The sequence below is a fragment of the Tachypleus tridentatus genome, chromosome 1, assembly GCF_004210375.1.
Source record: "Tachypleus tridentatus isolate NWPU-2018 chromosome 1, ASM421037v1, whole genome shotgun sequence".
NCBI lineage: Eukaryota > Metazoa > Arthropoda > Merostomata > Xiphosura > Limulidae > Tachypleus > Tachypleus tridentatus.
The window spans coordinates 34652323-34669143 of record NC_134825.1 but is presented as its reverse complement, the minus strand read 5'-3'; the positions used below and the strand labels follow the sequence as shown (position 1 = coordinate 34669143).

At 32.4% G+C, this 16821-nt stretch overlaps 2 protein-coding genes across 6 annotated transcripts in view; both read right to left on the bottom strand.

Moving 5' to 3' along the window:
• The window catches only part of LOC143245917 (alpha-tocopherol transfer protein-like), a 39742-nt gene extending 33962 nt beyond the window's left edge, over positions 1 to 5780 (bottom strand). For both annotated transcript variants that reach the window (XM_076492197.1, XM_076492192.1), the window contains exon 1: positions 4271 to 5780. The gene's annotated coding sequence lies outside the window, so the exon portion shown is untranslated. The remainder of the gene's footprint in view (positions 1 to 4270) is intronic.
• A 978-nt stretch (positions 5781 to 6758) lies between these two features.
• LOC143245875 (adhesion G protein-coupled receptor L2-like) overlaps positions 6759 to 16821 on the bottom strand; it is a 43225-nt gene continuing 33162 nt past the window's right edge. For all 4 annotated transcript variants that reach the window (XM_076492131.1, XM_076492145.1, XM_076492138.1 and 1 more), the window contains 5 exons: positions 14037 to 14103; positions 12827 to 12912; positions 9805 to 9931; positions 8632 to 8736; positions 6759 to 8142 (listed from right to left, as the gene is read on the bottom strand). In XM_076492131.1, coding sequence (XP_076348246.1) covers positions 7912 to 8142; positions 8632 to 8736; positions 9805 to 9931; positions 12827 to 12912; positions 14037 to 14103 — 616 coding nt within the window. In that variant the 3' untranslated portion in view covers positions 6759 to 7911. The remainder of the gene's footprint in view (positions 8143 to 8631; positions 8737 to 9804; positions 9932 to 12826; positions 12913 to 14036; positions 14104 to 16821) is intronic.

The window sequence follows — 16821 nt, the reverse complement described above, 5'->3', positions numbered from 1 at the left end:
TTCTTAAATTACCCTCCTTCAAACAACTAGATAGATATAATAAAAGTGAATTGGTCCAAATTACTAAAGTATTCGAAATAGAGGGTAAGAAATGAATGAGAAAAAAGTAACTAAAAAGTGTATTATTGAAATACCAGTCGATGATGATTTGTTGTTTTGGGAAGCAATAGAGAAATACTCTAGTGTCTCTGCTGGTCAACTGGAGCTGAGTGATATAGAGAAGTTAGAGATCCAGCTAAAACTCAAACAAATAAAATGGTGAATAATCTCTTATTGAAGCCGAAAAAGAGAAAGAACAAGTTCGTTTCGAAGATGAAAGACAAAATAAAAGTCTCGAAGCCGAAAAAGCTCACATTAAATCCGGAAAAGAAATGAAGCTCAAGGAATTGGAAATTAGACTCAACTCCAAACAACCAGGACAAAATGACAACTTCGAATTTAATTCTTATGTTAAAATATTATGTTAACCATTTAGTGAAAATAAAGTTAATAAATATTTCCAACATTTTAAGAATGTTGCCCAAACCATGGAATAGCCCATCAAAAAATGGTCATTATTATTATATAGTGTTTTAACTGGAAAAGCATAAGAAGCTTATGCTGTTCTCTCTCTTGAAGATTGTACTTCTTAAAGCACATGAGTTAGTACTCGATGCTTATCGCTGAAAAGCTTCGAGGTTGTTACAAGGTAGGTAGTCAAACTTATATGGAATTCACCCACAAAAAAAGATGTTGATTTTGATCGATGATGTAATTATATGCACATTGGCAACAGTTTCGATAAACTAAGACAATTATTTATAATTGAAGAATTTAAACGTTGTGCTTGTGACGACCTGAAAACATAAATGAATGAAAAGAAAGTTGATACACTACAGGAAGCAGCTGCTCTTTCTTCTAGTTTGTAATCTTCTGAGAATAAGTATAAAACTTCATCAAATAATCAATGTCTGTTTACCATTTTTGTAAAAAAAAATATGTTTTTATTATGTCCTATTATTGGTGTTTGGAAAAGAAAATCAAGCAAGACCCAATGTGTTCATATCCATTTATGGATGTAGTCTCACCAGATCACCTGATGATGTTTATTTGATCACTGATATAAAGGCTGGTGTAGTCAAGGAGGAATTTAGTTATTTTGTTTTGCTGGTTTTGTGTCTTTTGTATCTAACGGGAATCATGCGAATAACTGTTCTACTGACAATTCTTTGGAAAGTGACAATAATGGACGTAAGGGAACTGGTTCACCTGGTGAAGTTCAAATTGCTAGAAGTAAAATGATTGTCGAGCAAGAAAATGATCTGCAGATCTTTTCACTATTTAAATATGCCCTCCCTAAAGATGAACTGAACAAAGTTCCAAACGGTTATTTTCTCAAAAATGGTGTGTTCATTAGTAAATGGAGACTAGTTTATCACATTATTGTTCAGAAATCGCATCATTTTGAAATATTGAACTTGCCAATGAACTCCCAATGGGAAGTCATTTAGATGTCAACAAGATGTGTGACAAAATTATGAGACATCTCTTTTGGCCAAAAATTGGGCAAGATATTTCTCAGTTTTGTAAAACTTGTCATTCCTGTCAGTTGGTCAGAAAACCTAATCAGAAAATGCCTGTTGGTTTTTTGAAACCTGTTCCAGCTTTCAAAGATTCATTTAAGCTATTTCCTTTCCTTGCTGTCAAAGACAACGTTGGTGAACATTACTTTATAACCTCCTTCTAACGTCTATATGACTCTTCTCCTCTTTATAAGAATTTGCCATATATATTCCTACATCATCTTTTTCTAACCCATGTGTAACCCAAAGTTTGTCTTCTGTACCCCAGTGTAGTGTAGTTCTAATTAACAATGTCATGAGTAGGCCCAGCATGACCAGGTGGGTTAAGGCGTTCGACTCGTAAACTGAGGGTCGCGGGTTCGAATTCCCGTCGCACCAAAGATGCTTGCCATTTCGTTATAATGTGGCGGTCAATCCCACTATTCGTTGGTAAAAAGAGTAGCCCAAGAGTTGGTGGTGGGTGGTGGTAACTAGCTGTCTTCCCTCTAGTCTTACACTACTAAATTAGGGACGGCTAGCACAGATAGCCCTCGAGTACCTTTGTGCGAAATTCAGAAAATAAACAAAACAATGTCATGTAGAGCATTGTTAAGCTTGACAGTTAATTTGTTCCTTATAGCTATATATTTGACATTTTAATGTCATTTTGCAACCGTTTTTTATGCATCTTTTTTGCGTAAATCTGACACAAAGTGAACTTTTCTGACAATATATAGATATTTCTAATATGGTGAAGTTATATTGGTTCTTATAATTTCTTTTTAAATTTTAAATGTTTGTTCATATTCACAGAGAGTATGTCGTTTTCCGTTTTTCACTATTTGTCCTGCATGGGTATACTTATTTTCCTTCATTTCTGTTTTCTAACCTATTCATTGTTATTTTTTAATAAATCTTTTTATTTCTGAAGCCTACCTAAATGAGTTTGTTCCATTAGAAGTTTCGTCAGCATTTCAATAATATTTAATTGCTGAATAATATTATTTTTGAATAAATGTACTTCACAAATACGATTTCTATTTTGCTTTAATGACGCTCACTTCAAAATATCTCAAGCTAATTCTCTACTGAGACGTGTATAGAAAAATGGTTTTGGTGAATGATAAAAAGAAACAATAAGTTATCACTATATAAGACTATGCAACACAAATTTTGTTCCTGGATAGTATGTGTTATTTCTTAATTGCTTATATTGTAAAAGTACAAAAAAATGGCCATTATTCCCTTCAAACTTTGCTTTTGTGACCTGGATAATGAAATTTAGAAATTATCCTATTTTCTGTGTAAAAACGGGCACATTTGCACATTTTCATTTACACATGGTCTGAATAAAACAACATATGAATCAAGATTTACATGCATTTATAATTAAGTTATATAAAAATGAATAAAACTGTTTAGAGGTGAGTAGCTTCTCGAGATTTGCATGGCCAAGCGTGTTAAGGCGTTCGACTCGTAATCTGAGGGTCGCGGGTTTGCAACCCCGTCGCGCCAAATATGCTCGCCCTTTCAGTCGTGGGGCCGTTATAACGTGACGGTCAATCTCACTATTCGTTGATAAAAGAGTAGCCCAAGAGTTGGCGGTGGGTGGTGATGACTAGCTGCCTTCCCTCTAGTCTTACACTGCTAAATTAGGGATGGCTAGCACAGATAGCCCTCGAGTAGCTTTGTGCGAAATTCAAAAACAAACAAACAATCGAGATTTGCGACTGTAATGTAAATTACTTTCACGCATCAGCCCCCAATTATAGTCTCCTATGATGTTTTCGTTATACGCTCCCAGGTCACAAAAGCAAAGTTTGAAGAGAAAAATAGGTCTTTTCCTATTACTTTAGGCATAATCAATTGGGAAATAACGCTTTTTGCCCAGGAACATGAAAAAAGTAAAACAAATTATTACATAGTGTTATTTATCTATGAAACGAATACAATTGTGCACTGACCAATGATTCTTCTGCCATGTCTCTTATTGTAAGTAACTATGTACTGTATCTTTGTGTACACAAGAAGTTAGGGTGAGGGAGGTGAGAGGTCATAAGGTGAGTGAAGTTCGAAGGATATAACTGCTGCTCAATAGAAAAATGGTAGTGGCAGAAGATTATTTAATTTACAAATTATGCTGAAACTTTTGGTTACATAACAGTTACGTGATAAACAATACAGGTATCTTAACATGTCATCATCATCTGTATTAGATACGCATACAACTGTTATTTGTATTTTTTTATTGATTTGGTACAACAACAAAATTGTTCTTTACGAATATTTCACTTTATTCAGCTTTTATTTATAAATTTATTTGTATTAAAAAGACAGACGGTATTTCTACAGATGAACACTGTTACTATACTTTTGTGGGATTACATACAGATTTTAACTTGTTTCAATTTATGTTTATAGTTTTCATTTATACATTTAACAGTATTACATGTGTTTCTCTATGAAGATAGTGTTACAAACACATTTAACATCCTGCTAAAAAGTTTTATCACACATATTCTTTTGTTTTTATAAATATTGAACGACATATCTTGTAAATACAATTGTTTTTTGATAATTTGGTGCACAATTAACATGATTTAGTAAAGTTTTGCTTCTGTATATTATTTGCTCAACATACTTTTTACAACTATAATCTTGAAAAGGATACTTATTTAACTCTATAAGGTTTTACATTAATAGTTATGTTTAACTGTCACAATTCTTACCCTTCTGTAAATATTTTTCACAGATATTTGACCACAGCTTGTTTCTTGCTGACTTGGAACTTTATGCATAAGGTTATATGTGTAAAAAACGGCTGGTATGTGTAGAGAAAGCACTGTGTAGTGGAGACAACAACGTTTCGACCTTCTTCGGTCATCGTCAGGTTCACAAAGAAAGAAAGAGGTAACTGACCGATAGCTGACTACATGTTTGAAGGCGGTTGTGTAATTGAGTATAGGAATGTAGAGGGCGTGCTTAGATGTTTGATTATATTTATTAATATTGGTATAAAGGTGTTCTTTATACTGGTTTATTTTGGGCTTGAGTTGTTGTATAAGTAAGGCTTCTTTAATTTTGCGCTTGTTTATGTTTATTTCTTTATTTAGTATTTGGGTGTTTTCTATGGTTGTGTTCTGTTTATTTGATTTGCAGTGTTCGAAAACGTGTGAAGGTGACTTTTTATGTTCTTTGAATCTGGTTTCCATTTTTCTACTTGTCGTGGCAGTTATCACATTGTATTTTATAAATAATGTTGGTGTGGTGTTTGTCAGTGTAGTTTTTACATAGTATAGACCTTAGTTTTGTGACTGGTTTTTGAATAAATTTGGCATCAACTGGAATGTCATATTATGTTACTAGTTTTTGCCAAATGTTGGTTGTTTTTCTTCTGATGTCAGGAATATATGGTATCCAGCAGTATATGGTTTCGTGATTTTTTAAATCGTGGGATATATTTACTTTTGTTAGTTGATTTTGCTTTTTGTCTAGGTGTGTGCGTATAATGTTTTCTGCGATTTGTGGAGGAAGTATTTTCTTATTTTGTCTAATTTGTCATTAATTTTATCTGGTGAGCATCGTTTTATGGCTGTGTTTATTTGGTTTCTTAGTATATTGAGTTTCTGTTTTGCTTCATGTGCTGAGTCCCAAAGAATGCATAACACATTTTTCTACAAAAGCAAAGCTTTCTTATCATTTGTATTCATCCAAAAACATTATTCATTTGCCAGTGGACACACGGTTGACCAATATAAATATAAAATTGAACATCAGATTAAATAAAAATAATATATTATACATGTTAATTTTTATAAGAGCTAGGTCTGTAAACGCACCATAATGCTACATTATTTTAGTTTATGAGTGGGAAGTTGTTTTGATTTGAAAACTAACTACCTGGATTTGTAGCATTCTAGCTTACACGAAATAGTAGAAGACAGTTCACAAACAGCTTTTATTCAAATGTTTTGATAAATGAAAAATGTTGACCTTCATAGTTTGATTAATCAATAACAAAAAGTTCAAAGTAATATGTTAAATAACTGTGAATAAACTTTTTCAGTAAAAATTTATTACAGAATATGAAAATAATCTCCAAATGACAACTTTAGATTTTGTTTTTAGATTTTAGAGCAGACATTAATATATATTAAAATGTTAAAACGGTTTTAACTCTAATAAAGTGACTTTCTAAATGGTTGCTCAGTAATCACAGAAAATATTTAATTTACAAATATTTTATCTTTTACACATTTCTTAATCTTACGCCCTTCATACATGAGGGAAAGACATTTTAAATAACATATTTAATCAAAGTATTTAACACAAGTTTTGTAAAGATTATGATTGGTGTATGATGCTTAAGTTATGAAAAATAATGGTTATAATACGTTTTGCATTTAGTAGCATCTTATTTTTTGGGGAGACTCCATATTGTTGACTTCCATTTACACATATGAGATATTTTGAATATCAGGGAGTATTGTCGACATTGATTTCCCTCCAGAAGTCGTGGCCTAAATATAACATTCTTATGGATACCAAACTACGAAAAAAACAACAAAAAAACTTGAGTTCTGAAATTTCTGCACTAGAGGTTAGAATTAAAAACAACGTAGTATTGTGGAAAAAAATACATTGTGTTAGCTGGTGCACAATCTATACGTTGATTTTTATAAAGTCTTTACACACATAAATTGATTTAATGTTACATCATGTTATATTTAAATAAATAAATTTTAATTGAAAACTGAGCATCATTTGTGTTGTTACAGAACACAAATACATAAAAGTTGTTTGTTTATATTCTGCAATAATCAACTGTTACAGGTTATAATTCAAATGAGTTTCACGTTTGTATTTTGGAATAACAGTGTTAATTCTAAACACGTGTTGGCTTGCTCTGAATTTTGCGAAAAACTACCGGAGGGCTGTCTGCGCTAGCATTGCCCAGTTTAGAAGTGAGAGCCAAGAAAGAAAGCATCTAGTCAACACCACCCACGATCAGCACGTGGACCAATCTTTTACAAATGAATAGTGAGATTGACCGATTAATTATATCATTGTCATGACTAAAAGGGAGAGCATGTTCAGTGACGGGGATTTTAACCCGCAAACCGCAAATTACGAGTCAAGCGCTTTAACAATCAGTCAATGCCAAGCTCTGAACTTAAGCTACAGTAAATATTGTATTTCATTGTGATTTTCTCTGTGTTGTTAATTTTATAAAAAAAATATTTTTTTTTCAATTAAATTGGTTATATTTTAATAACAAATATTATATTGTAACACTAGTAAAACAACTTACCTTCTATTCAAGCCCTAGAATGAAAGTTAGTAAGGATACATTTTCCTAATATTAGTTTATGATTACAAAATAATGTCGTAAGACTTCCAATAAGAAAACTAGAGAAACATCAGAAAATCGTTTAAGAGTTGGCGGTGGGGCTGGCTAGATGCATTCCCTTTGTTCTATCACTTCTAAATTAGGGTAACTTAGGGATGGATCGAATAGATGGCCCTCGAGGAACTCTGAGTGAAATTGAGCGGCAAGTCACTAATGTTTCATCAGTAAGTCTGAGGAAGTATAACGTGAACAGATTGGATTTTGATACCCATGCTTATCAGAGCATAAATAGCCCATTGTGTAGCTTTGTACTTAAAAACAAAAAACAAACAAAGATTTAATAAAAACTACAAAGACCAATATTCAACTACATCTGTACACATTGTTATGTATTCCTAAAAACTTTGGTTTAACGTAATTTAACTTATGCTATTACTAAACCTTTATAGAAGGTCAGCTAAGATCGATTGATAAACACGTGTCTAATGGATCTAATTGTATCAAAGCCGAATATTCTTTAAAAATACACCCTATTTATTGACTCCCAGTGACACAGTAAAACTGGGTTTCGATACCCGTAGTGGGCAGAGCACAGATACCTGTCGTTGCTTTGTGTATAATAATAAAACAATTTTTTTGTTATTTCTAGTTATTCCTTAAGAAGAAAGATACATAATGAGCTAACTGTGCCATACCCACCATAGGTATCGAAACATGACTTTTATTGTTATAAGTCTTCTGGCTTACTGCTATGCCACTGTGGGTAAAACGTACACATTATAAACTATTTATTCATCTTTATTTTACAAAGTTACAGTTATTATCTTCAAATATTGGTCAGCAGTACGATAAAAAATAGAATGTTCTTAGTCATAATTACTTTCATAAAATATATTTTAAATACATTCTGCTTTTCATGTAACAAAATCAATCAGGTTTGGACAAAAACTTTGCTTACTGATTAACATTTCAAGTATTTAATGGTACAGAACACAAGTGACCTTTCATAACAATGCTGTCTTATGTAGTTTCTGACAGTGGATCTCCTGTTTCTGAGATGTCAGGATTCGTTATTGGTAACTCCATGCTAAATCCACGTTTTTCTAAAGGCGTAGTTTCTGCTGGCTCGCTAGCATTTTCAGACCTGTTCGCAGGATCGTAGGTGGTATGGTTCCCAGGCACTCCATGTGGTACTTGATTCTTTGGTTTGTGTATGTTGTGACTGGACACGTTCTTTGATTTTTCGGTAGACTGGAAGTGTTCAGAAATAAAAGCACAAATAAACAACGTTATTTTAAACAAATACATAATCATTCACAGCAACGAAAACTTTATTTATAAACTGAAATTTCCTACTCACTATAAGCACATTTATGTTAAAGTATAAATCTTGGTTTGTTTCTACTGTTCTTTAGAAATATATTTTATTACTGAGTGTTATCTCGACTGAGATGTTTACAAGTGTTAAGGTAATTACGAATAATGAAAATTAAATACAAGTTAAGTCTATTCAATTTCGATATTTTTGACAGTTCATAGTGTTGCTATAATGAATAATATTAAACTGCTTTAAGTTTGAGTTTCACAAATACTACTGATATGTCCAGAAATTTAACATTTAGCTTTAAGGACAAATTTAAAGACATCATAAACTACTTAAAAAGGTAAAATAGATAATCGTAGTTTATTTGATGTGCACATTTTGGTTTGTAATGAATTATTCAGCAAAACTTAACTTACAAAGTAAGGGTTTGAGGCACTACTTGTTCGTCTCTTTATTTCTTTCTTCAAGTGCTTCCTTGTGTTTCCATTGACTAAGCACAATATTACGAAAATAGCTAAACCCTGTTAAAGAAAAAAAAAAAAGAGAATAGTATTCAACAGAAGAATAAGCTGAAACAGAAACGTTGCTAGGCGCTGGCATACGGGACTTGTGCTCCGAATGCTTAGTTGGTGTTTTGAGAAACCAGAATAGAGAACCATGATTTATACCATGGTAAACGCCGATAATGGACCCTAGCCCCGAATTTTTTTAAGAACCTCGCGATGTCTCTGAAGTTAAAATATATTATAGGTCTATGTTCATACTCAAGTGAACAATCTCATAGAATTTAACAAATTAAGCTTAATCGGGTTTATTTAAAGTCAAGAATAAATCAAGAACATTATACTAAACATACTTATATTCACTTCTTCCCTTAGTTACTGATAACTATTGTATAATTATTATTTAACATCGTTTTATGTATTTTGTTCCCTGTTGACGGAAATAATTCGCCCCTAACTGCAAAATTTTATTAGAATAAAACCCATTACTTATGCGTGCAAAATGACTCATTCGATACTGAAAATAATGTTATTGTTTTACTTCATACAAACTTTTAATGTAACACCAAACTTGAAGAAAAATTATCAGTAAACTTTTGACTATCAGTCTTTAGTTTATAGCTGTTTGTTTATGCTACATAATAGCCATCAGACGTTTAAAAAATAAATTACGTAAGTGGGAGTGCAAAGTCTGATAATTAATTGTTAAAACTGTTCATGTTTCTCAGTGTGGTATTTCAGCTTTTTAAATTTAATGTTTAATTGTTTTAGTTTAAACCAGTAAATCCTGGCAGAGATATTAACTATTTCGATACAAAAAATCTGACATTTTGGATTTTCATTAATAAAAACAGACATACATTTAAACAGACAGAAACTGCAGCAAAATGAAAAGACGATTTTGCTAAAGTTAGGTTAATTGTAAGGATAAGAAAAAAATTACAATTTTTATACTAAAGAGCAAATACTATAGTACTTACAACACAATTCATCAATTATAAAATATTAAGTAATTAGATAAATGAGTGTATTGAAGTCTTTAAAAGAAATATGTAAATTACAGTAAAATGTCAGATCTGATTTTACCTGTAGAGAATTAAGCATAGTGAAGATATAAGATGCTACTAGAGCACCCTTTCCAACTTGCAGGAAACCAACAATCCAAGTAAGACCTAACAAAGGTGTTATAGCAAAAGAGCCTCTTATCCACTTTCTAGAAAGGAACACAAAACATAATTGATTATAGTAATATGAACGCATTTACTACTAAAGTCAAGAAAAGTATATATCTGAAGATACATTACTGCGTAAAAATAGGTATTTGCTTCCCAACTTCGTAAAAACATTTCGTAATGTTCTTTCTTTTGAAAGGGGTTTAATAACGTAGCCTAAATAAAGTACAGTATCAAACAACTCGTATCTTAAAGACGAGCTCAATAAACAATTTTAATATCCTCTTATCATGTTCAAACCAAACATACATGCACAAGGTTTCTAAAGCCTACATGCACACGAATGCAAATGTTGTGGATAACATTTTTGCATGTTCTACTTTAATCCAGTTACATAATTCTAATTTCGTAACAAAGAGAACCAAATTAAGGACGTAACAATGCGATCACGAAGCTCTGAAGAACTGTCATGTTTTGAATTCTAGCTTGTGGAAACACAAGTTCGCAGATCGTTGGTTTTATCTGTAGTGGTTAGGTAAAACGAAATGTTACAGAAAACTCGTCAAAGTTTTAGACTGTTTTCCTATTATGAATTCTTTTGTTTTGTTTTCTATTAAGCACAAAGCTACACAATGGGCTATCTGTGCTCCACCCACCACGGGCGTCGAAACCCAAATTTTAGCGGTGTGAATATGCAGACATACCGTTGTACCACTGAAGGACTTTATGCATTCCAGTCGACGGACGTTTTTGTCAGTGCACATGTTTGTCTGAGTATGCAGAGCACGTAGAAATGATCAGTTGTCCATAAGTGTCAGTTCTTATGCCAAATCGTATTACAGCTATTTGGTAATTTTAGCAAGACTGATTTCAGTGTTTGTAATCAAAAACTATATTAAGAAAATGTAGTCAGAATTAATACATTAATTTTAGTAAAACACAATGTTCTTTTATTTTTTTAAGTACAATTTGTAAATAGTGTTATGGCAAGTAGATAACAATGTTAGGCCTAATCTGAATCATATGTCGCGCTCAACTACAACAATCTTTGAGCTTGATGAAATTAGTTGAATTTTTTTATAACGATATTCTATTTCTTTTATTATAATAACAAGCGCATGTTATGGATGCTAATCAGATTCAGTACTTTCAATGAAATATATTAAACAGGGAGTTGGGATCAGTACGTGTTTGAAAGGGGATCACATGATCAGTTACGTGGGGAGTAATTTCAGATCTTGCATACTTTTATTACATCTAATAATCTATGAGTAAAAGCAAAGAAGAATGCGGAATAAAATGTCATCCACATTGTATTTGCTATATTCATTGTCAGAGAGGTCTTTCGCAGGTTCGTTAAACCGGCTGGGATACAATATGTTTGTGTGGTTTGTTTTGAATTACGCGCACAGCTATACAAGGATTATCCGCGATAGTCGTCCTTAATTTAGCAGTGTAAGATTAGAGGAAATGGGCTATTCTTTTACCAACGAAAAGTATTATTAATAGTCACATTATAATGTCCCCGCGGCGGAGAGTACGGGCATGTTTGGTGTGACGAATTCACGACCCTCAGTTACTGAGTCGAGTGCCTTAACCACTTGACCATGCTGGGCGGGGTATACAACAAACACAGTTTATTAATATTATCATAGCATATGAATAACTGTGTGGTGTAAACTAGATTAAACTCATGAGGTGTAATCCGCGTTAGGGATTAATAAAACAACTTTATTTGTTTATTTTAACACCAATTATTTATCGCTAAATATTTATTTTTACTACAATAATGAGAAGAACCGTAGAATCAGAAAACTAGTTTTATTGTTGATAGCAATTTTTTCAACGTCGGCCTTTGATAAATGATCCTTTCTAACGCAGTGAAATAGTTTAAATTTTGTAGTCATTTAAATTAAAATATTTATTTAACAATATATACATAAGTCTGTGGACAAATTTCTATAAACATTTTAAATTTTCAGTTGTGACTATAAAGGCCAATAGGAAACGTTTTTAGCGAATTGAAATTTATCGTTGTATTTTATGACGATGAAAAATATTTTGTTATCGGTTGTGACAAACACATCTTTAGTCTCCTGCATTTTACAATGATGAAAATGTAGTTCATGTTTCGTCATGACAGATATTTGTTGTTGACTGTGTTATTTTACTATGGTAAAGATATATATGGTATGTTCGAGAACGAGATTCATACCAGCTATCCTCCAATTGAGAGTTGAGTGACTTAACTATTAGGCTTTGTTTGTTTGTTTGTTTTGGAATTTCGCACAAAGCAATTCGAGGGCTATCTGTGCTAGCCGTCCCTAATTTAGCAGTGTAAGACTAGACGGAAGGCAGCTAGTCATCACCACCCACCGCCAACTCTTGGGCTACTCTTTTACCAACGAATAGTGGGATTGACCGTCACATTATAACGCCCCCACGGCTGGGAGGGCGAGCATGTTTTGGCACGACTCAGGCGCGAACCCGCGACCTTCAGATTACGAAGCGCACGCCTTAACGCGCTAGGCCATGCCAGGCCTAACTATTAGGCCTTATTAGGCCCATGTTATTAAAACGCTCCAGATATCATTATGATTAGGTTCACATATTATTAAGCTTATATCCTAGTTCAAAGGTTGTCGTCCGCCCTTTACAAATTCTTGTCTTTTTCAGTATAATATAGAATTCTTTATCTGAAGAAAACTTGCATACCACCTTATTCGTGGTGTATTTTAATAAGTGCTACTATTTGATAAGTCATTAAACATTTGTAACATTTAAATGTTAGGGATTTCAGTAAAAGAGAAGGATTTCCTTCAGAACTAGTTTTTAAAAAGGCAAAACAAGAATCCTCCCTCTTCTCACAAATAATAACTTTTAGTTTTAACTATCATTCTAAAAGTTATTTCATAATTTTATAATTAAATGTTTACCGTATTTTATCAGCTTTGCTGTCCTTGTTGGTTTTACCATTTTTCGTTATCTTCCTGAAGGCAATAATAAAAATCACAAAGTTTGTCTGAAAAACAAACATAACAAGATGCGTGTTTTCAATAAATATGCCCAATAAACTGCAATGTAAATACCTTAGAAATTTATTTCACTGTAATTTCAATATATTACACTCTTTGTATGCGCATTCACTCTCAAATTCTAATATCGTGCTTTAAAAAAATAAAACATAAAAAACCGTAAGACATATTTTCAGTTTGGTAGTTCGTTATCTAGGATTTTATTTTTGAAATACAGAAGAACTAAGATTTAATATACTTTTCGCCATTGCTTAATTAATTAATTTTTGTATGGAATCCAATTCATAAGTATTCTTTAGACCAAATTCTATAGACGGTTTTGATAAACCTGTTTAATCCAAGAATACATGTGTTTGAAATAAATACATAAGAAATATAACATAACTACTAAAATAATCAACTCATAGGAATTATATGCGCAAAACAGAACCGATAGAGTATATGAAATGAGGTAGACTTGTAAATTTTGAGAAAACAAAAACGAGTCATCTGTAACAAAAGTAGCATTTTAAATCTTATTAACTAATGTAACACTTATTTATTTGCAGCACGAATATATGCCATGACCAATGAAAGAATTAAATATTACAGAATTTAGCAAGAATGTACAAATATTAACCTTCCAACAAGAAATGACAAATCACCAAATCAAACAAACCTAATAATAAGGATACACATCATGAATACAGACAATAATCTGTCAGCAAAAAATATCATAAATAACGAAGTTTGAAGACGGTTTGAACGGGTAATGAATAAGTTCTTTATACAAATTTAACACAGAAAAATGTGCAACATTTCGACAAGATTTTGTTATCATCAAGGTACCTGATATTTACTCATTATCCATTCAAGACATCTTGAAACTCTGTTGCCTCAACGTGGTTTTCTCGTCATCAAATATCACTGACTCTATAAACAGTTTACTGGTGTAAACCAAGCAATTAGAAATGATGATCTAATAATTAAGCATTGCAACAGATAAATATTATGCAAGCAATGAAATGTTTGCAATTGTAAAACAATAAAAATGTATGCCAGCACAAGTAGAATTGATTTAAAGATATGAATAAATCGAGAAATAAATGACGTAGGTGATACAAAAACTTACCAATAAGATAAAAGCTGCAGGTCCAGCAAAGCTCCAAATAACTCCACTTTCTGGACTCAGCCAGCAGCTGAAATAAACATATAGTGATACATTGAAGATTATATTAAACTTATTTAAGAACTTAACAAAATTACTGGACTTCAGATAATTCAGATTTTTAAAACACTAATTGATTAGTTAATTACTTTTTTTTTAGTTTTAAATCAGTTTCAACCAACATTTTATAATGTGGCTCTCAATCCTACTATTCGTTGGTAAAAGAGTAACCCAAGAGTTGGTGGTGAGTGGTGATGACTAGCTGCCTTCTCTCTAGCCTTACACTGCTAAATTAGGGACGGCTAGCTCAGGTTGCCCTCGTGTAGCTTTACGCGAAATTCAAAACAAACAAGCAATCATTGACTATACTATTATCAGTTAATATTCCTTTATGATAGAAATACTATCAAAGTCATTACGTTAACGGGCAGCCGACTCGAATTAAAGGAATTTCATATATGTGAAAAACACTATAAAATAGTGGTTCAGAGCTTTTATCATAAAACTGGTACAGACAGAGGCATTTCAACGAACTGCCTTGATTATAAAATTTCGACACGTTTTTAATCGTATTGTTGATTTTTTTATCATATAAACTTCCTGTTAAACTTCTTAAAAATACAGAATAGTTCTAAGGTTGTAACAACCCAGCTTATAAGTGTTACTAGTGTAAAAACAAAGTTTGTGTGTGAAAAATAATCTGAAATTGCCTACTTTCTGTTTGTTTGTTTTGAAATTTCGCACAAAGCTACTCGAAGGCTATCTATGCTAGCCGTTCCTAATTTAGCAGTATAAGACTAGAGGGAAGGCAGCTAGTCATCATCACCCACCGCCAAATCTTGGGCTACTCTTTTACCAACAAATAGTGGGATTGACCGTCACATTATAACGCCCCCACGGCTGAAAGGGCGAGCATGTTTGGCGCGACAGGGATGCGAACCCGTGACCCTCAGATTACGAGTCGCATGACTTAACAAGCTTGGCCATGCCGGGCCTTCTACTTTCTGTAAAGATTGCTAAGATCAAAGTAACTCAAAACGTTCTCTGAATTGGAGCTCAAGTTCTCCATTTATCTCTAATAGGCTAGATAACCTAGCTGTGAATAATAATTATTACTTAGCCTTTGAAAGTTCGTTACTCTTTATATATCTAATGTTGGATCAGCAGTAAGCTAACAGACTCACAACGTTAAAATGAGGGTTGGATTCCACGTGGCAAACACACCACGTAAACCAGTGTTTAGCTTTATACTAAAAATCAACATTGATATCTTTGTATGTTGTAATTACAAACTACATTCGTACAAATAACCAAAATATAAGAAATTAAGACAACAGGAAAGTAAATCTGTGAATATAATAGTCTATTGTTTTGTGTTCATTACAATACTTTTAAAGCTTTAATATTCTTATCGTGTATTGTTAAATTGAGAGATAGCACGTTCTAGCTGAACAATATTTGGCTTAATTTATGACTAACACTAAATCATTTTCGTTTTGTTTTAAACTAACTCATTAAGAGTGTTTTTTTTTATTTTTAAATGATACGAAACAAGAAATGATTTAGTTGATATTGTCGTCTTTTAAGTAAATTTTTATAAATTCTTCAAAAGCTAAATTGATTTATACCTTTGCTTAAAACAGTGACTCCGATAACACGTGTCACACAAAAACTTAAAGTATCATTAACTTTGTAATTAATTGCATTAATTACCTCCTGGAGTCACATGCGTGTTTTACGTGGAAGATTAGCAACTTAATTCTGCAGAAGTTATTCCAGGAAAAGGCTAAATAATGTGAAATTGTGAATGGAACAAAACATTCATATATGTATGCTGAATGAACAGATTGAGAATTTTGTTTCTAATTTTCCAGGGTGGGAAAGTATCCCCCCCCCCACAGACGTCATTATTTGGTACTTAATACTAGTTAAACTATAAGACAGTAATATGTATTTATATATTAAAGCATTTAAGTTGCACCCACGAAACTGTAGTGGCACACAACCTTTGCACATAAAACCGTAATTGCTCTAGTTAACGATTAATCTGACCAATGAAGCTTTCTAATGTTGTTAACTCATACGATTAAGAGACATGAGGGGTGAAAATGACTTGCTACGAATTGTTACCGTTTTGCTTGGTAATTAGGTTTGTGAACTCATAGTGATTGGTTAAGCAAAGAGAGATAAAAAACTATCTTCTACTTACACAGTTTCTTTAGTTGCATATATTCAATATGGAAAAAGATGAACGCTGTATTTTCAACGAGTTTAACGACGTTCGTATCGTTTAATTAAAGACTGTGAACAGAACGTATCTAGTTTACTTGCGACTTTGAACTTAATTAAATAGTACTATAATTTCAGATATACTGCAATTAGAAGTAAGGCATTAAAACAGTACGTTACTAGTATCTACTCTTATTACTTTTGTATGTAACAATGTTTATTTAGTCTAAATGAGAGCTAACGTCTGGTAAATGATTGCTATCAGTGAAAGGGTTAAGAAATACTGTTTTATATGTTTTGGAACTACCTGACAGGCAATTCTAGTAATGTGGATAATAACATTGAAAATATAGCCTGGGTAGAAAAATATTTATGTAATGAAAGTAAAAAGATAGCCAAGACAGAATACATTGGGCTACATATACTAGGTTTCGCGAACGTGGAATCCAGGAACATACCATTCAGAAAAGTTGATGACAACTTTATAAAACGAATAATCAAGTTACTGTGATAATAAATG